The 27861-nt window shown below is 33.2% G+C and overlaps 1 protein-coding gene across 1 annotated transcript in view; it reads right to left on the bottom strand.

Moving 5' to 3' along the window:
- Positions 1-27861, bottom strand: part of LOC118196072 (uncharacterized) — a 115631-nt gene that overhangs the window by 12216 nt on the left and 75554 nt on the right. The window contains 4 exon segments of the mRNA XM_085808804.1: positions 8315-8492; positions 12568-12716; positions 22840-22990; positions 26864-27031. Coding sequence (XP_085664930.1) covers positions 8315-8492; positions 12568-12716; positions 22840-22990; positions 26864-27031 — 646 coding nt within the window.

Raw genomic sequence — 27861 nt, 5'->3', positions numbered from 1 at the left:
TTCGTCCGCGATGTTTTTGCAGCTATGTTATCGGTGGACACCGCAATTTCAGAAGCAGTTGGCTGAACAGATTTAAGCGAGGACACGGTATACATTATCTGAAAGCCTATGGGGGAAAACTTTCAGCAGATAAAAATGCTGCAGAGAATTTTATTGATAAATTTTCTGTGCGGGTGGCAAAAGAAAATGTTACCCCAGAACAGAATTTTAATATGCACGAGACTGGAATTTTTTGCCTTGAAAGTCATTTGTGAGAGCGAAAGACGGCACCATCACAGGTGAAAAGGAGCTAAAGTTGTTCTTTAATATTGCAATGCAGGTGGAACTTGTAAATGTAAACCAGTGGTTAATGGGTAAGAACGCCAATCCCATTTCTCTGAAAGGAGTAAAATTCTTACTTGTGATTTACAGGAATAATAAAAATCCTGCTTCACGAAACAACTTATGACGGAGTGGTTCATGGCACATTTCGTTAATGAGACTAGAAGGCACTGAAACAGTGAGGGGTTACCATGAAATTGCAAGATTTTACTGTTAGACAACTGCTCTGCACATTCAGGTGCAACCATTTCAACGTGTGATAATGCTGTGCCCACTTTTTTTGTCCCCAAATATTGCATCATTGATCCAACCAATAGACCTGAGCATAATACACGCAGTATTAAATGCCACTACAAAACGGAGTTTCGGAAAAAAATTCTTTCAAGTGACCATTCTATTTCCCTTAGTGATTATAAAAAAATTTTAACGCCATTACAAAACGGAGTTTCTGAAAAAAATTCTTTCAAGTGACCATTCTAGTTCCCTTAGTGGTTATAAAAAAATTTTAACATCAAAGATTGCATCTATTCTTTAGCAGAATCATGGAATTCTGCTTCGCAAGGAATCCTGAACATTAGTAAATGACTGGCGTAATGCATGGCCATCTTCTCTGTTTATTGAAGCTTAGAACGATGACAGTGAGTTCTCTGGTTTCAGGGTCAGTGCAACAAAGGTTAAAGCAGGAGAATTGCTTCTATATTCGTAAGAAAGAGCAAATGAAGAGGTTTTGCAAGAAGAAGGTATCATTGAATGGATGGTGTGTCCAGATGAGCCACATCGGCATATCGGATCACCGATGATGAAGCCATTAGTCCAAAGGGACAATTTGCCTTGAAGAACTATTATTTTCGTTTTGGTATTTTACGTTGGCTCACTATAAATGCCCGATTCCATTTAAAATTGTTGCCACCAAATATTAACGCCCTGTGTTATATTTAAAGAAATTAAATAACGAAGAGTCTGCATAAATGTATGTATGTTTCTCGCATTGTGATAAAACAACGGTACTTAGAGCTATCCAATTTTGAATAGCGTACGTTTCCACCCGAATATGGGCATCTGGAAGCCCAAATTTGGAATTTGGAATTTATTTTATTATCTATTTCATATTTTGTAAAGCTTTAATGAATTTTTAAAATTAAAGTTAATGAATTTTTGATTAACAAACTCAACAATTTAAAAGCGAGCAATGGCAACACTCTACGAGGGAAAAAACCCTTTTTATCTCCAGCGCACGGAACTGTGTATCGAAAATTCTGAAGATATGCTCATTTTAAAATTATTTTGAGATATTACTGTTGAACTGAATTTTATGGTTTAAGTGCGAAAACCATGATATTTAGTAAATAAAGGTAACACACAAAACGTTAAAAAAAAAAAAAAAAAAAAAAAAAAAAAAAAACCTCTTTGAATGTAATTTAAAATCTGAAACCTTTCAGATTTAAAAATTTTTTTAGTTCTATTTTGAACTTAATACACCAAGTAAACGATTCTGGTACTGACACAGATACTGAATATTTTAGGAGAAAAATGCACCTTTTAATAAAGGCTTAGAACATGGTGAATAATACCTTAAACTATTAGAAAAGAGATATGTCACAGAACAAGAGATTATGGCTATATAATTTTAAAAAAACTTACTGTAATATATTCTAAAGTTTTAAAAGAAACCTCTATCAGAATATATAAGAATTAAATATTTTATGCTTTATTAATGTCCCTTACTGTCATATGTTTATGGCGACGTTTTTTCGCCATTGGACTCCATTTTTTTAGAAGGTCATCAGAAAGGCCTAAAAGTCACAAACTTCAGCTTACAATTAAAACCAACTTAACATTTATTACCTATAAGTACACATCGGTCAGTTCGACTGATGGGCATTTTTACATTCTGATTTTGACAGCACTTGTTGAGCAAAGGAACTGAGGAAGTTTGTGTATTTTACATTACACCAGTATATAATATGTCAATGTTTAGTAACAACAAGCTTTCTGCTTTTGTAAAAGTTTCAAAATTGTGATGCATTTATTGTCAGTCCTGCTTAATAATCTTTGTTAATTTAAATGTTCTTTAACTTTTTACGCCTTACGATGTTTTTTAAATAGTAAAATACGTAAAAAACATTAAAAATGCATAAACGGTCAAAATGATAGCATATGTACCTTTGCGTTTGAAAAAAAAAAAAAACGAAAATCACATCTCGCAAGAGGCATTATTTAAACATTAATACACACGAGCCGACGCAAGGTTATCGGCAATGAACAAATAAAATAAGATGAGTAGAAGTAACAGTAACTGCATTTTGTTATTTCTGTCTTTTCTCAAAATAAATATCAGTTATTGTGCATTCATATTCTAAATTAAATACATACTTAATTATAATCAAATATGCATTAATTTTTTCTGACACATTTTACGTGAATTGATTAAAAAATTGCTGCAAATGTATATTAATTTTATTTGAGTGCATATGTAGCAAAACAATAGGAGTTCACCTTGAGCATAGAAGAAAATTTTATATACTTGAAGCTTCAGTATCATGAAGTGATCATTCCTAGAAATAGGTTTACATATACATAGTTGTTTTTCACACTATTTTCTTGTAAAATCGGTATCAGTGCTTATTTATTTTTTTTAGAATGAGTCTGCCTGTGAAAGGGATAATCACATGGACTTAGTGGAAAACAAATATAGACAGTCCTCCAAATGGATTCTGTGTTTTTGAAGTATGCTGTGTGCAAGTAGAGAATATAATTTTATTCCTATATCTTTTAGAACGTACTATATCAGCTATTTATTATTGTGTAAAGGTGAGCTAATGGTAACTAAAATATTATGTGGCAGCAGGGATGAGTTGATTGTTACTTGATGATAATTGTTTTAAATGTTGTTTCACAGTATCATGTGAATCAGTCGAAATTTTATATGTTTATAACTAAAATGCTTTCTGAGAAATACTTATTATTAAGTTATTGGTACATAACTGGTGCTGTATATGCAAAGCTATTTTCATACTATTTCTTAGCCAAATTTGAATCGTTTTTTCACACACATTTTTCACACATTTTTTCAAACACATTTTTTCATGTATGCATGTAAGAGTGGTACCCATAAGATATTTCATGTGAAATGTATGTAAACTATCCTGAAATTGGTTTTATCTGCTAGAAATTTGAAATAAGAAAACATGAAATAATATGCTTGCACGAAATGGCACTCTTTGTATGAATTGATGGAAACTGTAAATTTGTGTTTATGTTCCTGAAATATTTTCTCTGCTCCTGAAATTTGTACTGTGTCAGAAACTGGATAAGATAATTCTATTAGACAGAGCTTGTCTGTTCTTCATTTTAATTTTATCAATAAATACTTGAATCTATCTATGCGTATCTGCAAGTAGATGAAACCTTCTGGTGCTGAAAGTGGACCGATTCTGTCTGGATGTACATGAATTAAGTGTTTATCTAGTACTGGAAATAGCTGAATAGGTTTTTACATGTCTCTGGATGTTGGCCCGTTGGTCTTATTAATAATATTATGTCCTGTTTGTACAGAAGGACATACATAATTTTCTACCAGCCCTCGAGTGGCATGAATTTCCGAATTGGACATGTATTTAACTTCTGTCTGATCTGAGTCTAGTTACAATTTTAGGTTGTGGAAAAGAGTTAATTATTTCGCTTTTCTCAGAACGGGTCTATGTAAAAAATAGTTAACCATTTTCACTTTGTAGAGTCCTTAGGTTATTTTAGAGCAAGAGACAGGAAAAATGAGCAATGCCCTCTCCGGGACTCGAACCTGACTCGAACCTGGACCTCTCGAATGCGCGCCGAGTGCGCGCATTCGAGAATATAATGAACTAAATATTCACCGTTACACCTTGAAGGCATATTGGAAGGAGGGGGAACGAACGAGAAGTTTTTTTTACGAAGGGGTCTAATGCCTTCATCAGTGATGAGATATTAGGAAACATAACTTATGCTTTGCTAAACAAACATTTCGAGGGATTTATCATCAGGTCTCTGCTTTGATCAGGCCTCTACTTTCATAAGGCCTATTTATCATCAGGCCTCTACTTTCTTGATGTGTGATATATACCATGGCGCTTTTTCAAGTTATACAGAGTTTAAGTCCTAGAAGATGCTACAGATAAAGTATTTAAAGGTATGGTCATTAAGATTGTTTACATCAGATAAGTTATTCTGGCAAGCGCAATGGTGGCCAGTAAGATGGGTACACGATGAAGACTGCGTGACAAAAACGTCAAACGTGCATGAAAGGCACTGCATGCTGAGATATACAAATGAAAACAGTTCTGACAACAGAATTTTTAGGATAAAAATCATTTAAATAGATAAAAATATCAGTCAAGGAAGATATCTGAACTGATTACGAAAAATCGCAAAACCAGCGTTTCAGTTGAAATTGTATAGCCATTAAAAATAGTCATATTTTATCGTGAGGCCTCAAACAGGCAAATAAGTACTTTTCCTCGCATCAATTAACGTGCCTCTCTGAATGTAGTAAAAGCTGTGCATGTTAATTTCTCATTTCCTTGCATGAAACTTTAAAAATCCAGGCACTTAGGGGTTATACCTTAATGAATTTTACAATCTTAGCAACTCCGTCTAATGTTTCTGAAATCTTCTGGCACATTGTTTGATGCTAAAGATTCCTCATGTATGCAGCAATGGTTTAAAAAACTGCAGGTATTATCACAGCTTTAATTAAAGCAGCCAGTCCATTTATTCTTCTTGACATTGCACGAGCTCTAATTGCAATACACTTTGATCACTGTAGTTCATATTTTGTCGTAAAATTGTTCAAACTATTAAATAAGGCTTCATCTATAATACGTGTATTAAATTAATTGCAAAACAACAGAGCTTCTTGAATTTTGTTTTCAAACTCGTGTCGAAAAATTGTAACGAATTAGTACTATTAGAGATGTCAGTATTCTTATCTAATTGTAATGAATAATACTGGCATTTGTGAAATTAAATGCTCTTTTATATGATTTAACAAATCTTGAGTCCTAATCTTAGCAGTACCATTTGATAATGATATTAAATTTAAATCTTTTGCTATTTTTTTCTCCAAACAATGTTAAATCTTTGATAGCGGGTAGAATTAGTTTCTGCCTATAGTATGAGCTACTTTATGTGATTTTCTTGCTGCTTTTTGATTGTTGGAGTCAGTTATGCTTTGCAGACTGTCTTGAAAATGGTTTTATATTCTAGAAATGTGCAATGTTCTGTATTTACTAATTCCTGCGACTGAATTGACGAAATTTTAATTAGCTTGTCTACAGACACTGAACAGGACTTGAACTAGTCTCTTTTTTTAATCTCTCTCCGTATTTTTGGTGCATGCTTCCTGATTTTATGTCTTCCTCTCCGAGAATCTCATATGAAGAATTATTCATGTGATACGGTCATCTGTGACACTAATTTAAAGAGCCAGATACCTCGCTCTTCTACAGTATTATGGCAGTGATTTCAAAGTTAGTGGTATATCGTTTAGACTTAAAAACAAATTAAACTCCTCAATTCTAAAATTTAGTGGAGATGGGAAACACAACCTTTTTATAACAAAGCAAAAGAACTCGTTAATGTATTGTCTGTGCCATCTCATTGGCTATACAAAACTCAAGTTCCTCGACATTCTTATCCAAATCACATTTTTCACTAAACTGCTAAGAAATAAGATGAAATACTTATCTACCTTCATTTAAAAAACGAAAACTCTCATTCCTTTACTGAGATCGTACAAGACCTGCGTTTTTACAGTGTCAAGAGCAACCGTGTTTAGGCTGTGAAAGTAAAGACAGTGAGTGATTTTACAGATATTTCTGTCGAATTGAGAGCTTGTTGTTTAGTACTAAGTAAATACAGAAAATCTCTACTTAAATTTCAGTGAAATTTTGGGTATTGTAGTTTCACATGAAATTAAAATACAGTTTCTACCTGGTATTATATACTATCAGAATAAAAGGAAATTTGGCTTCTATACATTAACACAATTTTAATGATACTGTTTAGTTGCAACTGATTATTTTCAAAATAAGAATTGTATAATTAGTATTTTATGGGAAAGTTTAAGATAAAAATAAAGTGTAAGACTGTTACAAAATAATTTAAGGTGAATAAATTTATTAAGGTAACTTATAGTTCCTAGGACCTGACGTCAGGGATTACGCACAAAATTTGACAGCAGTATTTGAATCTTAGAAATCAATTTCCTGATCTTGATATTTATATAACAGATATAAAATTTCAAAACTTCTTCAATTCTAAATGAATCTCTAGACCTATATATTCATTTAATGTCTGCTGTACATATGCAATTAATTGACATGCAGTTCTGCACCATTTTAAAAGGTAAATGTAAATATCATCGTGAAATTTTGTTATTTTTATCAATAATTATCTCAAAATTACTCTCCTGATTTTTTTTAAATGAACAAATTTCAATATTTGGCACTGCATACACATGTAAAATAACATTTTCAAATGCAAGTATCGCAAACAGAATATTACCAACTTTTGGATTGCATTATTACAATTTAGTCAAACAGATTAAATGTTAATGTATGTAATGACAGTAAAATATTTGTATTTTTCTATGCAAATATGTTTCATTTCTGATATTTCATTTATTTTTAAAATTATTTACAGTACTATTTTGATGATTTATATTTATAAACTGGTCTTAAAAGTTACAAAATTATATTTCCTCTGTATTTTTTGAAGTATAATGCTTTATGTCTTGTAAAGTAATGTATGAAATGTTATTTTGGAATAAAAGTATATTTAGCTTATATCAGAGTGTTGTCAATGCGTTTCAATATAAAATTTATCATAATTTCTCATCTGGTGCACTTAAATATTTACGTACGGCAGTTTAAATTTAACAAATAACCGAAAATCAAATCAAGAAGCCAATGAACTAAATATTTCATTAAAAAAACTATTTAATTGTTGTTTTCAGCTTATATTTAAGTAGTTAAATATTCCTGTATCTGAAATAACGTGTATCTCTTATTTTAGGTGCAACAAAATAAATATTAAAAATAATATCAGAGCTGTGATCGAGGGGGAGGGGAAAGATCCACCAAATATTCGGCAGATATATATATTTAAGAAAATAGCTTTAAATACCTATTAGATTGTTTTTCAGCAAATGATAGCAGAAATACACTGTGTATGTAAATCCAGAGAATAATCCTGTTAAAAGTATAGAAATATAGAACTGCTGAAATTTTATCATATCTAGAAGTGTTATTCCCTACTTTTTTTTTTTTAAAGAAAAAAAAAGAAGACAAACTTTAAAATAAAACATGAACCGCGTAACTGCCGCATAGAATCGAGTATTGACGGTGCAAAGTCGAAGGCGACGCTTCCCAGCTAGCCTTTTCATCATGCGATGTAATCAAACTCTTCTTCCCGCCAGCACCTTGTATATCACGTAGGCCACGCTATTACTCAGACAAAGGTGAAAGGTTTCTAGAAATATTTTGTTCGATGTAATGTGTTCACGAATGAATTTTCTGCCCTTATAGGAACTTAAGGGATGAGTGTATTCTGTATGAATTGCTTTTATAGTGTCAATTACCAAAGCTCTAATATGAGATATCTGAAGATGTGACTTTGCATATGCAAATATGCTTATGATTTTCATTTTTAATTAAACATTTATTAGACTGCGAATCTACTTCCTTAGCACACTAAAATGCTTAACCTTCTGAAGGGTCATTTGAGTTTCTCTCCATTTTTTTAATGTGTTTTAATTTTGGAGACACCAGTATGTGTATAAATTGCACATTGTATATTAAAATCTTTTATCATCAACTTGCATCGTGAAACCTGATGCCAGGCTATTTGATTTACGTAACGATTAATATGTCTCAAAATGCAAGCTGGACTAAATAATTGACATTATGAAGGAATGTGATCATTCATTTTCCCATTTGTAAACAGAAAGAAAACTTACCTTCTACTATGTCTTTTACATCTCTTGGATCTTCCAAGTAATTCGGGTCAATCATTGGAGGATCATACGGATTGTCGGATTGGAGAGTTACTGTTCCTCTACTTCGAGGCTGCAGCAAGTGTGGAACACATGTTATAAATGGTTTACCTCTATAAGGTCCATAAACTTGTTCATAAACCTGAAAAAACACAGAATGTCAGTAGTGACAATTTAATTTGTTTAATAATTTATTTTAACTTGCCCCTTTACCATTCATTCTCACTTCAGTCACACAACTCGTTCTTTCCAAAAAGTTATGTAGATTTTTATCTGGCAAAAGTAGGTGTATAAAAGTCTTAAAAGGATCTTTAGAAGAGCAAGCTAGCAAGGGGAAAACAACGGAAACATGCTTGGAGTTATGAAATAGCTGTTGGCTAACGTTTGGTGAAAACGCTGGCCTGTGTTCAATAGCTGTCGAAATGGTATGCTGAAACTGAACTTTTTAATATTGGTGTTATCATCCACTAGAAAAGATTGTGGTTCCTGGCAAATTAAACCTAATTCGGAATTCTTTTAAGATTAAAATTTTATTCTACAACTAATGTCCAACCAAGTAGGCTTGTAATATTTTTTAATTTAAAATCTCAAGTAGAGATATGTTAAAGCTAATTTCATTTTATTTAGTGCTTCTCTCTGAAGGAACCTCGAACTTCCCTCTCTTCTCAAAAACTCGGTGACTATCGATTTACTGGTATCTGTCAGAGGTTATATGTAGTAGTAAAAGATGATTATTTACACACGCGGTACTTCAAGTTTAATACAGGTGTAATAAAGTAGAAACCAGATTCAAACATAATGTCAAAACAACAGCCAGAGTGAAAGGAATAAATTTTAACGGTATCTAGTTTTCAAACACGTGACAAATACTATCTTGTGTATTAGAAGTTACTGCAGAAGGAACTAAGACATTCATTTCCATATATGCTTATGTTACAACGGTTAGCACACTGGCTCAGTACATAAGAGATCCTACATTGGTGTCCAAAACTTCAGCAACAAATTCATTTTTCAAGATACAACCATGAAGTTGTTAATAAGGGATTTTCGTGATCAGTACAATGAAAAGCAGACTGCGTAGAAAGGTGTTGATAATGCAAATATCAGAACAATGACAAGCATGACGTTCGGACACGCAAAACGCGAAGAGTCAACGGGCACAGTGCAAGGCAACTTAAAAACACAAAGGAAGGCACATTTCCAGGCATTCTTCAGGAATTGAAAGTGGGATTATACGTGCAGTATGGCTACAAGAAAGTACCAGGATGCCTTTACACATGGTAGAATGAATGACAAGCTTGAGGAGGGGCGTAGCTTGACGTTTGCTGGCCAAGAGTCGGAACTGATAAAAGTGCCGTTTCATGAGCTGGAGACTTTGGAGAGAGGTACGGATACGCTTTCTTCCCATTAACCCGGGAGGACGCGCGTTGTATTATGTAACACGAGAACGCGCGTCTCGTGCCATCTTTGCGAGGTATAGCCAAGATGGCGATGGTTTTTGGTGACTAAACTTTGTCGCCAAATTTGGCAAAAAATCGCCAAATAGTCAAAAAGTTTGGCTGATTTTGGCGTATTGAGATGTCGAGAGAGTTTCGCCTTTTAGATGCGCTTACCATTGTGCTGTGTTTAACGCTCTTAGTAGTTTGAAGTGTAATTACTGATTTTCTCTGTGAAACAGTAAAGAGTTGTACGAACATTTTTGCGGGATATTCCAGAACTGTATAGGGTTCCTTTTGATAAAATAAATTTTATCAAGCTATTATCGGTTCTATGTGCATTCAAGCTATAATGAACCCGTACGCACGCAACAATTTTTGATGTCATATATAGGATTCAGTGCCGGTGAAAAGAGCATTTTATGAGCAACTAAGGCAGCTTGTGACAGCCTTTGCTTCTTTTAAAGAAGAGATAAAAGCGAGACAAGAATCCGTTAGAGAAGAGATGAAAAATTACCACGAATCTGTAAAAGCAGATCAAAAGGAAATGGAAAGAGAAATTACTTCCATACTAGGATAAAAAATGAGGCTAGGGAAGGCAGAACAGACACAGTTGACAATAAAAATGTAGAACTTCCAGAAAGATTTTCTGCTGTTGAATAACAAATCGGAGACAGCTTTTTTGCTGCTGTCGCCAAGGAAGTTGACAGTTTAAAGAAGTCTATACCGACAGCTGGTCACAATTCTAACACCTTTAAATCTGAACATATATCGTCTTGACCTTCTCTGAAGCTATCCACACATGATGGAAAAAGTCCCTGGCAAGTGTACAATATGCAAGTCACTATACTGGCAAAAGTAAATGGATGGGATTTTGAAGCTAAAGCTTCACTGAGAACAGACACAGCAGAAATCCTTCAAACTCTGCCCGAAAACCAGCGAGTAGACTTCGAAGCTGTATCCGGCAAGTTGGAACTGCGTTTTGGCGAGAAGTGTTTAAAAGACTGTAGAATGGCGGATGTCAAGGATACAAAAAAACTTTAGTGTACGCCACGAGATTTGTGGCAGCCCAGCAAGTAACTCATAGAGACCGCCACCCAGTCAGAGCTGTTAACATTCAAGAGCCAGTGGATCAATAACTCTCGTCTAGACGAGTAGTAATTTCGAGAAGTACTAGAAATCTCTCTGCTGCTAAGTTTCTGAGTAGTAGCTGTTGCTGTTAGTTCAGGGCTGAAGTCGGAGTATTGAGATGTTCGAAAGACGTTCGCCTTTTAGATGCTCTTAGTATTGCGTTGTGTTTAACATTCTTAGTAGTTTGAAGCGTAATTACTGATTGTACTCTGTGAAACTGTGAAGAGTTGTGCGAGTATTTTTGGGGAAAGTTCTATAACTGTGAAGTGTTCCTTTTGGGGAAATAAATGTTATCAAGCTATGATCGGTTCTGTGTGCATTCAATCTATTACGAACCCTTACGCAAGCAACAGTACTAATAAAACGTTTGTCATTGGAAAATATGCCAAAATATTATTAAGGAATAGCGCATGCTGATTTTGAGTAGCACACTTTTTGAAACTATTGCATAGTACATTGTCTTAACTCGAAACGTGGATGAAATGTCCTCAACAGCGTGCATTGGTAACAGCGTATGCTTTACCAAGATAAGAATGTTTCTTAATTTAGTAGGAAAACACTAATATCCGCAATAGCTTTTTCAGAAAGGAATCAAAAGTACTTGGTTGTTAGGTTAGGTCATTAGAGTATTACAAAGCACACGAGGCTAGGCATCCTTAGAGGAGGGATGCCCTCATTGAGGTCTTTCCAAGGAAAAGTGAACCATATTCCTGTCGTTCATCGGGAAAGTCACAAAAGATTATCATGCATAGGTTTGAATAACTGTCCGGTCCCAAAGCATTCGTAGCCCTGTTACAGGTTAATACTAACTCCAGCCTGTCTCGACAAGACGACACCTTTACGATCATCGCCAGGGGCGTAGCTAGAGGGGGGGGCATCTGTTCCCGGGCGCAGAATCCAAAGGGCGCCAAACTGATGTTACGACATTTTATAAGTAAATGTTTTCCATCCTTGGCAACCAGTAGGGGGCGCGAAATCTTCAGTTGTCCCTGGGCGCTGAAAACCCTAGCTATGACTCTGATCATCGCCAAGCCAAAACAGAGTACCCACTTTCGAGAACAGCTTCTTTGTTAGTGTGACGTTTAAGTGTACCACCAAGAACCGCTCAAGTCACCATGTTGGGAAGCCACCTGCAGCTTGATGACGGGTCCATTAGTCGCTTCCCGTCCGGGGTATGTTTGCCGCCCCTCCAGGGCGCCAAGGTGGACCCTCAGTGGGAAGCTTACAATGTTCAAGCCCGTTCGCTTTGTGTTGGAAGGTTTATTTTAGGATTTCCCGTTAACTCGAGTTGAACGTCTGAATTCAGCGGTCTCAACTATTCAGCCCATTGAAAATTATAACACTTGGATTTATTTATTAAAACTTCTGTTTATGCCTATTATTAGGAAAATAAAAATCGGCGGAATTTTATTTCCGCAGATATCACTAAAAACAAACATCAAACAGATAAGAAACGTGTTTATATTTGTGATTATACGCTTTTTATTACATGCTTATATCTGTGATTATACGCTTTTTATTACATGTTTATATTTGAGATTATACGCTTTTTATTACATGTTTATAGTTGTGATTATATACGCTGCTTTCATTTTCCTGAAAAACAAGTAAAATAGATTCATGAAAGAAATTTCAAGAAACCTGTTTTACCTCTAGTCTTAGGCCGAACTGGAGAAACGCATTTAAAGTAGTTCCTTCTAAAAAGTTCACTTCATGATTCGGAAAATCTTCCCTAGGATTTATGGCATGTTTCTTCAGGAACGCATTAGCTGAACAAAATTCCAGAGATGCCAGTGGACCTGACACAGAATAAAATTGAAATTAGTATTAACTTACAACTAATGATAAGCTAATTGACGCGTAATGAAATGATACAAAATAAAAATTTCCGCAAAATAATAAGTATTTATTTAATACCATAAGTTAATAAAGCACACAAAATATTTAGAGAGCATTAATTAGAAAGTGATTGTTGTTAATGAAATAGATTCGTTCAAGATAAAACAATAGATGTTAAATTTGACAGCATGATATGTGTAGGCCCTGGGCTCTGGCTGGGATGTGAATAAAAAAACATCTTTCTGTTATAAGATAGCGGGTTATTTATGTTCGCTGAGTTAATGAAGTTAAACGTGGCCTTCGAGAACAAGGCCTTACAACTCAGTGACTTCAGTACAGAGAGTGCATGGCCGACTCTATCATGGCTTTGAAGCGATATCAGTTTCGGAAAGTCAGGTGATCAAAATAGTCGATCTTTTTCTCTTCAATGTAATCGCGAAGTTTAACTTGCCGAAAATAATAGTTTTCTTTTAAAATAAATATAAGTAAAATTAATAAACGTTAGTAGTTAGCATGACTTGCATTAAATTTTTCATAATATATTCATAGGCGGTAAAATGCATAGCTTCAATAATTTTTAAAACAATTATATTTTGTTTGTGTAACTAAAAATATCATTGAGAATCACCACATACAAACTTTATTTCTGCAATTTTAATAAAAATGGAATCCACTTATGTAAACTAAATCAAACTTGTTACCAAGATAATATAAAATCCACAAAAAGGGAAAAATTCAATAGATTTATGGATGTAAATTTTATTTAGATTTTCTTAATACTAAAATAAATATTAAGAGCAGAATATTTTGTAAAAATCCATGCCGCTACCATCGCATCAGCTACATAAATTTTTAGAAGGCAAATATCCATAGTCATCTCTCATCACTTCATTCACTAATAAAAACTTGGATATCACAATTTTGTCAAAACAGGGAAATGAATTAAAAATTCCTTAAAAGCTAGAAAATTTGTGTATGAAGATAAACTTACATGCATGTTATGCTATAAATAAATCTTTCAAGAAAATTTCGAAAAATTAAATGCTAATTACATTCATAAAAAGGACAGCCTTCTATTTGTGCCAGCTCCAATTTTATATTTTATCACTTTTTCCAAACCACCTAAGAGGTAAGTGATTAGGCTCTTTTTTTTTTTTTTTTTTTTTTTTCTTTTTAAAGTGGTATTCCCAAATTGCAGGCCTTTTTCACTATCAAAAATAGATTCATAAAACTTGAAGCTGTACCATATACACGCATCCTACATATTATACACAATTTATGCAGAAGCATACATAAAAATAAACAGTTGTGACTTATTAACTGAAATTTAATTGGTAAATTTTTTAACTTTTTTATATGAACATTTTATATTAATTTTGTCATTTTTATATTTTGTATAATTATTTAACAAATTTTTACAAGTTATCAAACAGATATTTTCTAACCGGGTTTGCAAAGTCATTCCACAAGTGCAAGAATCTGTTAAGTTAAAGTTAATTTGACTTAACTGTATGCAAGATAACTTACATAAAATACCCAATTGCTTTTTTGATATAAGAAATGTATCTTCCATGTTTTTAAGAATTTCACCAAATAAGAAATGTACAGTTGAAGACGTTAGTAAAGCAACTTCAGATGGTACCCCTATCTAATTCTTTAAGAAAACCAAAAATATCATCTGCTATATCTACCGAATGAATACTTTGCAACCAGTCCTGGCAAATATTGCATTTTACCACTCTTAATTCTTTCATGGAAGCATAACCTGAAACATAAACTGGCACTGGTCAGAAGTGCACTTTCTATCAGAAGTAACACTTTCTATAGAAAGATCATTAATTAGTAAATTTGAATAATCACCAATATTCATAAAGGTAAAGATGGAATCCTTATCGTAATCTGGTAAAAGAGACGTTAACGGAGTATTGAATATTTGATAATGAAATTATAATATTGCTTTTAAAACGAAGCTTCTTCTCACTTTCTAATAATTATCTGTGATTCATCAAAATGCTTTAAACAAATTATGGAGTTTTTTAATTTACTTAAATCTCGCGGAATTTTCCTTAACCATTCAGCTCCTCTTTTAGGTAATTTAGGTAAAGAGTAAGTAGTGACATTCTCGTTTTTGTCGTAATTGGATTTGCAACTAAATACATTGCAGTGTCGAGGCATTCTGTATTCAAATATGTTATTAGAAAGACGTAATCAAGATAAAGAATTCCTAATGTAGTATACCAAACAAATATTCCAAACAATATTAAGCAAAATGTTCAAACTAGAGTATTCGATGCTAAAACGGAACACTTGGATAGGCTTGAGAACAGCTATAAATTTTCCCAAACAAATCTAAAAATTAAAAAGATATAAACCGAAATATAGATAAAACTATTATTTACCATTGCATAAAGCTTAAGTTATTTAAAATTACTTCGAATAGCAAAATAATCCACTTACATAACACTATTAGCATAATATATATCCAAAAAATTCACGACCACGGATTCGCAATCGCACACTATCACAAAAACACATCGACCATCTGGATCACGTGATTTTTGCGCTTCAAGGCCATTATAGTGTTGGCTGTGAGAGAGTGCAACCCTTCTTTGGGTTTGAGGGGTTTGAGGGCAGCTTTGGGTCAAGGTTATTGTTAGTCGCCATTCCTACGACAGAAGTGGTTTAAATGCAATTATTGACCTAAAATCTTGGTATATACCGTGCTTTTTCCGTAGATGGACAAATTAAATTTGAGTGTTTTTGCAATTTGTGGGTTGTTCCAAAAACAATATAATGTCTTACATGTGTTCAGTGCCACGATGTAATTGAAATTACAAATCTGGACCTAAAGTACATATTCTCGCTTTTCCTGTTGATGCAGATGTGAAAGTGGATACGTGCAATAAAACGGAAGGATTTCATTCCGACTGAAAACAGCAGGGTGAGCTTTCATTACTATGATTTTATTGATATTTAAAGAAAACTTAAGTAGATTAAATATTCGATGCGTTTAATATGTCTGTTTTTAAAGCCAAAAGGATTTCAACTGGAAAACTAGTATAAAATATTAAAAAAATTAAGCAATAACTAGTGTAAATTGTAAAAGTAAACAATAAATTAATTAAGGATAATACAGGATTATTTAATGTATAGTAAATTTTGTTTCAAGTATTGCTCGGCCCACCAGCGGCCTAGCGGTAAAGTCGCTAAACACTGGTAGTTCGGTCCGAGGTTCGAATCCCGCAAACGGACTGGCTGCATGGGCGTTTTCGTGGTTTTCCCCATGTGTAACGTGTATACGAGTCAGTTTCCCTTAGAAAGTCCTCCAGGAAGGCATCCCTCCCCTTAGGCAGATAGCCCTAGTGTGCTTTGCTGTAACTAAATACACCACCTTCAAGTATTGTTGAAACGCTGTGCATTAAGATAATATATTAATTCTATAGCAGTAAATTATTTGTAATATCTAATTTATGTCAGTTTTATTTTTAATGCACTTGTCATTATAGTTTTAAAGATTTAAAAGTAATAATGTTTTTAAGAATTTCACCAAATAAGAAATGTACAGTTGAAGACGTTAGTAAAGCAACTTCAGATGGTACCCCTATCTAATTCTTTAAGAAAACCAAAAATATCATCTGCTATATCTACCGAATGAATACTTTGAAAATTATTGTGAAAATTGTAATTAATATTATATTTTTAAAAATATATAAACAAAACTTGAAAACAATATTGTTACACCAGTTGCTTATAAAGCTTGAAATTTAATTTTTTTAAAATTTTGCTGTTACGTTTTTTAAATTAAACTTCATACATTAGCAAAATGCTAAATTTTTGGAGAGCTATAGAGTATATGGTGTTTTAAATGGGTACAATAGAATAAACAATTAAAAAAGATTAAATATACTGGCAGAATGAAGTGCTTTTGCAAGGGACGTCCGGTATCCTATACTATCATTGCACTTTCCTGATATGATATACGCTCTACCACGTGCACTTCGGTAACGAGATGTGAGAACCTCGGCTAACGACCTTGCATATTTCAAAATTTAAAGCATAATTTTGCAGTGTGTTCCTTTCAAAATGTTATGTCTGTTAAATTTTGGGAGAATTATTATTTTTTGCCTTTTACAATTCCTTGAGGATACACATAAGTGATCCAAAGAAACAAAACTCACGCATAGTTACAGGCACAATCTTTCGATCTAGAAAGCTAGGAAATTAACTATTATGTTTATAATAACTCTAACGTGGACATATCAAGATTTCGCTAAAGAGTAACATAGAATAGTAAGAATTCATATCGCAATTAAAAAAGAATTAAATAAAAACAGTCGGCAAAACTAAAGTTAAATTATTTTCTGTGACAGTTTAAAAATAAATCTTTGGCTTTTATTCTGCAAGAATCTGGATCACTGTAAGTTTAATAATTACTTTAATGATAACAGAGTTATTTACATAACACCATTTGACTTAACATCATCTGACAATTTAAAACAATGTTGACATTAAAAATTATCATCAAAAAATAAATTTTAATGTATTTATATCGATAAATAAATGATGAAATATTCCTTTTTTATATTTAGTTTATTATAAAAGATCTTCTACACTAAAATTTGTTTAAAAAATAAATTTAATAACAGAAAATGCTAGTTCTTTTATTTTATCGCCAGACTGAAGAAAATTATATATTTTTTAAAAAAGTCTGTAAGAAAATGTTGGTTCTTGTAAAATGCTCTTTTTATTCATATTTTTCATGTTTATATATGAATGAAAAATAATATGCAATGTTTTGTTTGCAGTTCGAAAGCTTAACATTGGAAAGTTTATCCAAACTATGGAAAACAAAATGAGACTAATATAAATAATTACTGATCATCCAGGTGAAAGTTTTATCAAGCATTAAGAAAAATAAGCTCAGATATCTGAAGTCTTAAGTTATTTGAATTTAAAGCGTGATATATAATAAATGTTAAGATAATACCATTTATTTAATAATATTCTATTTACTTTACATGAGAATAACATAAAATTAGATTTTACTGATGAATTAGCGCGCTGTGGGTTCACTCGCTTCGAATGAAGGAGAGAGGTTTCTTCGCACTCCTCATCTTGACGTCATGAGAGAGCTGGACGGCCTTGTTTTTCGAAGGCCACGGGTTAAACCAGTTGCGAATCCTTTCTTTTTAAGAACGAAACTCGGAAATGAGATCTTAAAAATGTGACCCGAATGACGCTAAAGCCTTAATTGTGGCCAGTGGCGTAAATAAGGGTATGCAAGGAATGCCGTCGTATAGGGGCCCGAGGGCTTAGGAGGCCCTTAAATGACCTGCTGAACTACAGTTACACGTTTAAACTTAAAAGACGGATTCTATTACATATATATAGAAGCTTTAATTCATTTTCCCCTGATAAGTTCGAAATTGGAGTTTCAGTAAAAGAAGATTAATTATTATTTTGATATTTTTTATCTTGTATTTTTTCCCCTTCGCTTTTCATTTTTATTTTTAGAGTTTGTACTTCTATGAATTCTTATTTTAATTTTGATATGTTTGGATTTTGTGTTAAACCGCTTTTACATGATTACTAATATTAATATAGCTGAGGAATAACCTTGCTTTGACGCCAATTTACTTTTAACTTTAGAATCTTTAAGTATATATATAATGTTGTATGATCTTAAATTCACTTAGTGCGAAATCGAGTTATTCTACTACTTCCGTAATTGCTGCAATATATATAATAGAATTCGTCTTTTTTTAATTTTTTAAGAGCCCTCTTCCTATATGGTGCCGTTACGCAGTTCCGTATATAACGCAGAAAAAGGGGCCCTTGGAAGCACATGAAACAGTTAAATTCAGTGATTGCAAAAGTTAATATTCCATTATTCGACTATGAAATAGTAACTTCGTGACCTACCCCAGTTCAGGCATAGGAGTCAGCAGAAAATAAGAAAAGTTCCTTTGTATTTCTTAGTCTCTTACCTGAAATTTATTAAAAGCGACCCCCCGAAGAAAGGGTTTCTCCCTTTGCAATCCCAACTCACAAGGGAGTGGAAGTGGAAATTAATTCTAATTATTTATTATAATGTAATTATTTTGTATATTAATTTATTTCTATATAATTCTTTATTATGATCGAATAATTAATAGACACATTTTTTAAGTATAAATAAAGAAGTAACTAGGCAGGAGTCTGGTACTTAATTTCGAATGAGCTTTGCAAGTTAAGAGGAGATGTGGTATATTATTTGCATTTCCAAATTTTCATATGTCATTCCGAAGTGTTTAATATTGTTCATATATTGAATCTGTTACTAGCACTTCCATTGAACCCAAGTCCAAAAATCAGGACTAATATTAAGCTTGAAATTGAATTTATCAATGAGAATGGTTTTTACAGTTTAATATAACATGTATTGCATTGGTTCACTATAAACGGCGTATCACTTTTAAATTGTTGCCACCAAATAATTTCACCCTGTATTATTTTTAAAGAAATTAAATAAGGAAGAATTTGAATAAATGTATGTATGTTTCTCGCACTGTGACAAAACAATGTTTGAATGTAGGGTTCTCACAATGTAAAAAACGACGGTGCAGTCGCTCCAGATGGCAGGGTATAGGGACGGGAAATTTTTGGATTTAGAAGTATGGAACATTCCCAAACTGGCAAAGTTAAAAGCGAATCGATTTTTTTCTCTTTTTTAGACTAATAATCTGGAGGGGGAAATCATTCGTAAGTATCAATTGCTAACTCCAGAATTTATGCTTTCCTTTTTTAAGGACACAAAATCATTAACGTAAGTTGAGAAGTCGTGGCATAAAAGGACCCTATCCACATTTCGAAATGGTGTCCTCGTCCAGGAAACGCAAAGAATTTATGACACCACATTTAGAAAAGAGAGATTTCCCGTTTCTTAGGGATCTTTGAATGAATTCAACGTCAGAAATAAAAAGGGGCAAGTTTTATGCGACAGGCAAAGAACAAAAAGTTTCATTCTGGTTGCTTAAACATTAAGCGGCAAATATTCCAGTTAATTTTTTTTCATTAAATTTATCGAAATTCGTGACTTCTTCTTCACTCATGGGGAGAGGAAATGGAATGGATGAATATTTTTACTTGAAATAATCGGTAAATCAATATTTATCCAATTTTTCATATCAAAGTTTTCAAAATATTCTCACATTGCAGATAAAATGCAGGTTAAGAATTCTTTAAACTTCCTAAACGAGAATTAAATCTGAAGGCATAGAACTCCTGAAATATATCTTATTTACTAAGCATATTTTAATGCTTGAAGATTTACATGATTTGCTTTAGGAAAGAGAATAGCTGTGGTGTTTCTTAGCCTGTAAATTACCCATCTACCAAAAATTCACACTAATCCGTAAAAGATAATTCTGAAGATATTAAATTTGTTTTGAAAGAAATATTTTAATTTCCCTTCGTTTTAAAAAATACAATAAATTACAATTCATTTTAACAACGTGAAACATTTAATCGTAGAATTCATTAATGCGCAATAATTTGTATACTATTTAAACGGAACTGAATTGAATTACTATATAATAATAAAGCACTCGAGGAATATTTGCCTAAGGGGAAGAACGTCTTCGTGGAGTACTTTCTAATCGTTATTTGAAATGAAACTTGAAAATTTACACTTTTGCTTTTAATTTATTTTAATTTTTATTCTACTTTTACTTTCCACGGCATTCAGTACGTGAAATCATTAATAATAATATAATAATGATAATAAAAATGACATCATACAACTAAAAGTATATAAATTTCGATAAATTAATTACTGAAAATATTAAGCATATCAATGGCAGCGTTGACCTAATAGTTTTAAATTGCATTTCAACATCTGAAAGAACACGAATTACATTGCAATTTTCACTACACAGACGAATGGAATATTTCAGAAAAGAATTCTCCCCCTTTATTGCAATATTTCAATAATTTTTCCAATTAAAAATTTAGTTAAAACGTTCTAGCAATAAATGATGCGATTTTCACTCATAAAATCTCTTTTAGCATTATTCTCTTTCATTTTGGCACCACTGCGTAGCTTTTCTAATAGATAAATAGGTTCCGTTAATATATCTTCCCATAATTATATCTATTTTTCATATTTTTGTCATTAATAAATTATCGTTTAAGATAAAAAATTATACAGCTTAATTTATAAGCAATGTGAAAACTGGAAATCTGAGGTCATTAATTTCTGAAACAGAAAGAGTAATTTTAAGATGTAAATAAAAAAGATAACAATAATCAAAACTATTAATGCTCCTAAAATATATCGTGATTTTTGCTTTTTGATCCACCTGGGGTTAAAAAAAACCTATTTTCATTAAATGATGTTTGTCTTGTGTCTTAACTATGTCCTGTGTCTTTGTCTTGAGTTAGTTTATAATATAACAAGTTATTTAAGTTTGCTAAATTAAGCGGGAAAAAAACTTGGATTGGTGAGGATTTTATCTAAAAATCCTAAACATATTTGTACGTAAAACCTCTTGGATTTTATATAAAAATCTCCGCAAATCTAGCCTTTCTTACTTTTCTTAATGCTATACTTTACTGACATGTTCCTTTTTTATATAGAATTATTCATTTATTATCAGTATGTATTTCAGGGAAAGGAGAGAAAAATCTGTCTCTCGCATGCACACGAAAAGGTCTAAAATGACTGATTAAAACCATCTGAGGTCGAATACCTAGACTGAAGCAAATTTTACAGTTGGTCAAGGAAAAATAGTTTCCTTTTCATTCTTTCTTCATGTTACGTACCTTTCAACTTGTTCCCTAAGGATATGCTTTTACTTTTTAACGAATAATCCAGATGTGATAAAAATCATCATGAAAACACTGGCTCGTGGAATCCTTGATTCTTTTTAACTTTACACTTTTTTTAACTTTTAATTTTTATTTTTATGCACATTAAATTTATTGGGGGGAGGGACCCAAGAAAATTTTTTGCATAGTGGTTCAAGAGTTCTAGTTACGCGACTGATTGTGGCAAGAGAATGCTCTTTACATTTCCCCTTTTCTTTAAGGCAAAATGCCAAGTACAGCGACTGTGGAAGTACTTCGTGCCTTTCCAAAGTTTCTGTCTTTAGTACGGCATCATAGTAAAATCCTAGGATTTTACTGGGATTTGAACATAGGATCATTAATCTTCTCTGATAGGTTATTCTTACACACTGAGATAGATATCTGGTATTTAGTGGTTAGAACTTCAGTCCAGGAAAGCAACACAACTGAGTGCGAGACGATCGTAGTCTTAGTGCCAGAATCTTAGGTAGTAAGAGTTAGTATTTATGTTCTCAGTTATGAAGTGCTTTTATTTTATTATTCCTTTGTTTTTAGGGTTATTAACAGTATTTAAATTAAGTTTATGATTTTTATTTTAAATTTGTCATTACCTTTGTGTTTACACAATTCCCGCTTTGGGGAAGAATTTGTTTTATATCAAGCAAAAGTAAATCTGGTTAAAAGGAAATACAGATTAGGTATCTTCTATTTACTGCGAAGGAACATGCCCTTATTTGGATAGCCTAACCACGAGAAAATACTTCAGATAATTTTGAATCGATAGTATAAGTTTTATTAAATTTTTTAATTAAGAAACAAAGGATTTGTGTAAATTATATCGCTTAGTTATGTCTGCTTTGGTTTTTAGACTTTACTATTGAGTTTTTATTAATTCCACTGAAGCTAAACCATCTTTATCATGTATTTTAAGTTTAATGCAATATATTTTAAAATTATTTAACTTAAATTGGAATTTAGGCCAAAACCCTTATAGTGTTGCTACTCATCCCTTAATTTATTAATCAAATGTCTGTTCATTCAAGCTGAAATGTTTTGATGTATGTTTGAAATTGTTTCATGCATACCAAAAAAAGAAATCCGAGAATTTTATAACTTCCATGTTCAGATATTTAAGCAAATTACCCTTTGGAAGCAGAATAAAAATTAAAAAGCAATATTTAATAAGAATAAAACTGGCTTGATTTTTTCTGTTTTACTATGAAGTGAAGAATATCATTTAACAGAAAAATCAATTACCTGTTCTGTTTTGGATATATTTATGTATATTCACAGGGTTGAGAAGTTTGGCTCTGATTTCAGGGATGGCAGAGTTCAGAAGAAAATTTACATCCACTCCAATATGATCTTGCAAATTTTTGCCTACTGGAAGGTCAGCTTTGACAGGAATCTGAAAGCCACTTTTATAAATTACTGCCATTTTAAATTATAACTGTAACTTGACTCTATGCACATAAATGGACTATTATTTGCAGAACAAAATTTATTTTGCTGCACTAACATAATTAAATATCTAACTTAAAATTATGCAAATTGACACGGTGTTACAATTTTTGTAAAAAAAAAAAAAAAAGTGTAAAATTTACTAATTTACGTTTTACTGATGTACATAATATTATGATGTTTGAAAGGCCTTTCTAACTAACAAAATAACTGTCTCAAACACAAACTCCTCAAACTTTACATTTCAGGGGGTGTGAGGTATCTTCTTTAGCTTAAACTAACTGAGAAACTAACGAACACATAAGAATTGCAAAATAGTAACGTAATTTTCTTCAGTACTTGTGACTTTAAATTCAAATAATGCAAACAAAATCTCTACTTTAATAACTATGTGGGAAAAAATTAAACTGGCTATAATACCAGCGTTCCTATTCAAGGCTACAAAAGTATTTAGTTTGAACAACTTTCTTTAAATTAAAATATACTTCCTAACTCTGTTTAATGCACGGCAATATTATTACTCGAACAACAGCTTCTGATGCAAGGCAAGATCGGCTGCTGAAGCAATAGCGAAGTATTTCTGTACTACAAATCATGCGATTTAAACTGCCGCTTTCCAACAAAATCTGTATAAACCCGGGGACTGAAGGAGTAGCGACGGAATGAGGCGTAAGGAAAGGTGTAAAATAAACTTTTATCTGTTAGTTAAATTCAAATAAAATATCGCAATACAAGTTGCTACAGTTCATATAAGCCTTTTTAGTAATGGCCTAGTTATTCTCGGAAGTAACTACACTGCTGGCCACTGTAAATGCCACACCCTAAAGGATGCATGCAAATAACATGAAATTTACAACATGCATTAGTGGAGGTGAGATATGCAAATGATTAGAATTTCAGCGAAGACGCACATTACGCGCGCCTGTGGCGCCACTTCAAAGCGCTATTTAAGGCTTGGAGTTTTCGACGATTTCAAGTTCGGTAATTGTGTTTTTCTTGTGGTCTTTTCAAAAACACGATCAACTATGCCTCGTAGTAAACAGCGATCATCGTATGATCCAGTATCCAAGTTCGACAGAGGAAGGATGGCGGCCTACCGAGAGTGTGGATTATCTTTCAGGGGAATCGGTAGTCGTGTTGGACGAAACCAAACAACTGTAATGCGGATATGTGACTGTTGGATGCAGGAGGGTACGACGGACCGACGAGTTCGATCGCATCCACCTCAGTGCACCACTTCACGTGATGACAGGAACATTGCGCGCATGGCAGTGACGGATCGCTCAGTCACATCACGAATCATAGTACAGCACATTCAGTCTGTAACGCATCATCCAGTGTCCGCGCGTACCATTCGACGCCGTTTACAGCAGAGTGGTCTGTCCGCAAGACGTCCATTGCTTCGTCTACCCTTGACGCAGAACCACAGACGTCTCCGCTGCCAATGGTGCGATGAAAGAAGGATGTGGACGGCAGACTGGAAGGAAATTTTCTTTACTGACGAGTCACGCTTCTGTCTGCAACATCACGATGGTCGGATTCGAGTCTGAAAGCATCGTGCAGAGAGGATGCTGAACAGCTGTGTTATGCACCACCACAGTGGGCCTGCACCGGCTATTATGGTATGGGGCGGTATTGGATATCACTCTCACTCCTCTAATACGCATTGCCGGTACTTTAAACAGCTAGCACTACATCTCCGAGTTGTTGGAGCCAGTTGTCCTTCCTTACCTTCAGAGCTTGCCCACAGCCATATTTCAATAGGATAATGTGCGACCACAAGTGGCACGCATTGTCCAAGAGTTCTTCATCAACCGCCAGATTGAATTCCTTCCCTGGCCGGCTCGCTCTCCGGATCTTTCGCCGATAGAAAACGTGGTCCATGGTTGCTGAACGATTGGGCCAGATTACATCCCAAGATGCCACACTAGATCAACTTTGGCAACGTGTGGAAGCTGCTCAATCTGCTGTACAAGAACACATTCAAAGTCTCTTTGAATCAATGCCGAGGCGTGTGGCAGCGGTGATCTCCAACAATGGGGCGGCTACTCTGGCTACTGATTCTGGAAGGAACCACACTTCACTGAAGTCTATAAATTTAATCATTTGATACTTGGTCAACATGTTATCTACTAAATAAATTTTGTTGTAATATCTCTTGTCTTTCTTGGTGTTGCAATTTGGGTGGCCAGCAGTGTACTTTTCCCGCCTTCAGAGATAACGATTTAATTTGTTTAAGTTCATTCGCGGTAACAATTATTTAAGTAATTCAGCTATTACATAAATTTTTATTGAAAATTTTCAGTTATTCAATTAGAATAATTTTTCTTTTGAAAGAGCATAACTTTAATGTGACAGAGAAGATCTGATTTCTGTGGTAAAATTATATTACTACCAAAAATTAATTATTTTTCCTGAACTTAATAAATCTGAAAGCATATATAAATATAAAAATTATGAACTTTACTTACATCCATGTTAAAAGGTAAGGATTCTTCATAAGATTTAATGCAATGAAATTTTTCGAATAACAACTCAATTTCTTCAATAAATTTTTATGATACTCATATGAACACCTTATTAGCAGGTCATAATAACGTTTCTGAGATTTGACACTCATCTTTCTCAGTATTTTGATGATTGAGAGTAAAAATCTTTCGAATTTAAGCCCCGGGATGCTCTTGGGAAAAGAAACGTAGACGGCTTACTTGTGCCTTTCCTTAAAAAAATAATCCACTCGATATTATCCTGAAAATAATACATTTGTTTGGGAGAATTATTCTTAAATTTGACTAACACTCAGATTTGAGTTAAACCCTGTCCTGTTTTTTTTTTTTTTTTTTTTTTTTTTTTTTTTTTTTTTTTTTTTTGCTCATGTCACAATATTCACTCAGACCAGAAAAATATGCAGATTTAGCGGTATGAGACATAGTTTGAAGTTAATTGTTGTGTTAAATTAAGTGTTAATTTAATGTTAATCGTGCTCTACTGGAAAGTGCTGCATTGCTGCTGTCTCACACAGTACTAGTTATGGCTGAATACGATGAGGCCAAAAGTTAGAAAAGTAACTTTGTTGTTGTTAAGTTATTTGAAGGTTTAGCTGCATAGAAAAACCAGGTATTTTAGATTTATATTAGAACCTTGACGTGTATCGGCAAAGTAGTCTCATCTCTGTACTTCTTTCATTACGACAAGTAATCGTTTTTAACTTGTGTTAAATTTTCAATTGTAAGCTACCAGAAGTGGCTGAATGAGGCTTATGTTGAATTTAATTTGATCTCTGCTTTGTGTTGACAATTAAGTAGAAACCGATAACTTTCCAACTTGTTAGTTAACTTTGTGTTAGTCACTAGGCTGAATGTTCACATTACGTTAATTTCTCACCGCAGAGCTGCAGTTGTCTGGAGGGCAATCATATATAGTGTACTAATAAATAGGAAGACAGTGCCCAATAGTACTTTTCTAAAAACTTATTGGCCTATTAGAAATACTGCAAACTGTTTTCATGAAGAAACTGCATTGAAAATACAAGCTTATACGCAAGATAATACAAGAATTTATTTAAAATATTTAATTATAATTGAAAACACAGCCTTTTCAGATACTTAAAAATCTTTTACTTTTTAAATTAATAAGGATTTAAGTAAATTTTATTATTTTAAATTAAGTAATTATTTTGTTAAACATGGTACTGAGAGTGAAACAGTTCTTTCTCTCTTCAGTTGTTCGAATACTCTCATACATTTTCCGAATTTCTCCTGATAATAATTGGGAAACTATTAAATATTTATAGTTATATCGCTTAATCTAATCTCTCTACCTTGAATCTGTCGAGTTCCTTTCTGGGGCCGATACCTGACAGCATTAGCAGTTGTGCAGTATTTGTGGTCCCCGCTGACAGTATCACTTCTCTCTTGGCTTTGACTTCATAAGTGGTGCCGCGGAAGTCAAACTGCACGCCTCTGGCTCTGCGTTTTCTTATGAGAACCTAAATTTCGATGAAAACGGGTGTGATCTTAAGTAATAAAAATGAGAGTAAAGTAAAATCAGGTGCTTACGTGTTATCCCGTCGAACTTGAAATTTGGCAACCATCGGAACATAAAATTTGGCGGAGATCTTGTCTAAGTTACGGCAGTCCTGCTTGAGGAATTCTGAACTGCACTTCTATCTGCAACTCTTCCAATAAAGCATTTGTCACCTACTGCAGAATCCAACAAACAACCACTATTATAGCCACTTCGTTTTCACACTGCGTAAAAATCCTTTTGCCGATTTCTACTATTTTCTTAGGCTGTCCGGTTTAACTGGATGCTCTGTTTAGAACGCTATGAATGCAAACTTCCCGCAGGTAAAAAATGTGGCTTATCAAGATTCAGTTGGAGTTACATTAAAAGAAATGTGAGTGTCTTATAACATCATGCTGCTTATCCCTAATTGGAGTTAAATCGCGCTACTTGGTGACAATTTCACGGTCGACGAGATAATGCGTAAGTACTCAAAATCATTCTGAAAAATTGAAATAAAACAAAAGGGTTTAAAAATGAGATTTAGGTTGAAAAATAACGGCAAAGCTTTTAAGAAATTCTTTCAATTCTATTTTATTAGATATACTCGTACTTTTCTAGAATATTACATGTGTATTAATCATTTTTACTTTTGTAACATATAAAGGGGGACGGCAAGGTGTTTCACTTATAACAAGGAAAAGCAATAAATATTGCTGGCCTAAGTTACATACAGGTTCATTAAAAGTATAGAATTTGATCTAAATAAAGGAGTTCCTCTCGAATTACGTTAGCAGTTTAAACCAAAAAAGT

This window comes from Stegodyphus dumicola, chromosome X2, assembly GCF_044657685.1.
Source record: "Stegodyphus dumicola isolate Sdum_Otavi_A_Nest chromosome X2, ASM4465768v1".
Lineage (NCBI taxonomy): Eukaryota > Metazoa > Arthropoda > Arachnida > Araneae > Eresidae > Stegodyphus > Stegodyphus dumicola.
Note: the sequence above shows the minus strand (reverse complement) of the source record. Positions and strands in the feature narration are given on the sequence as shown.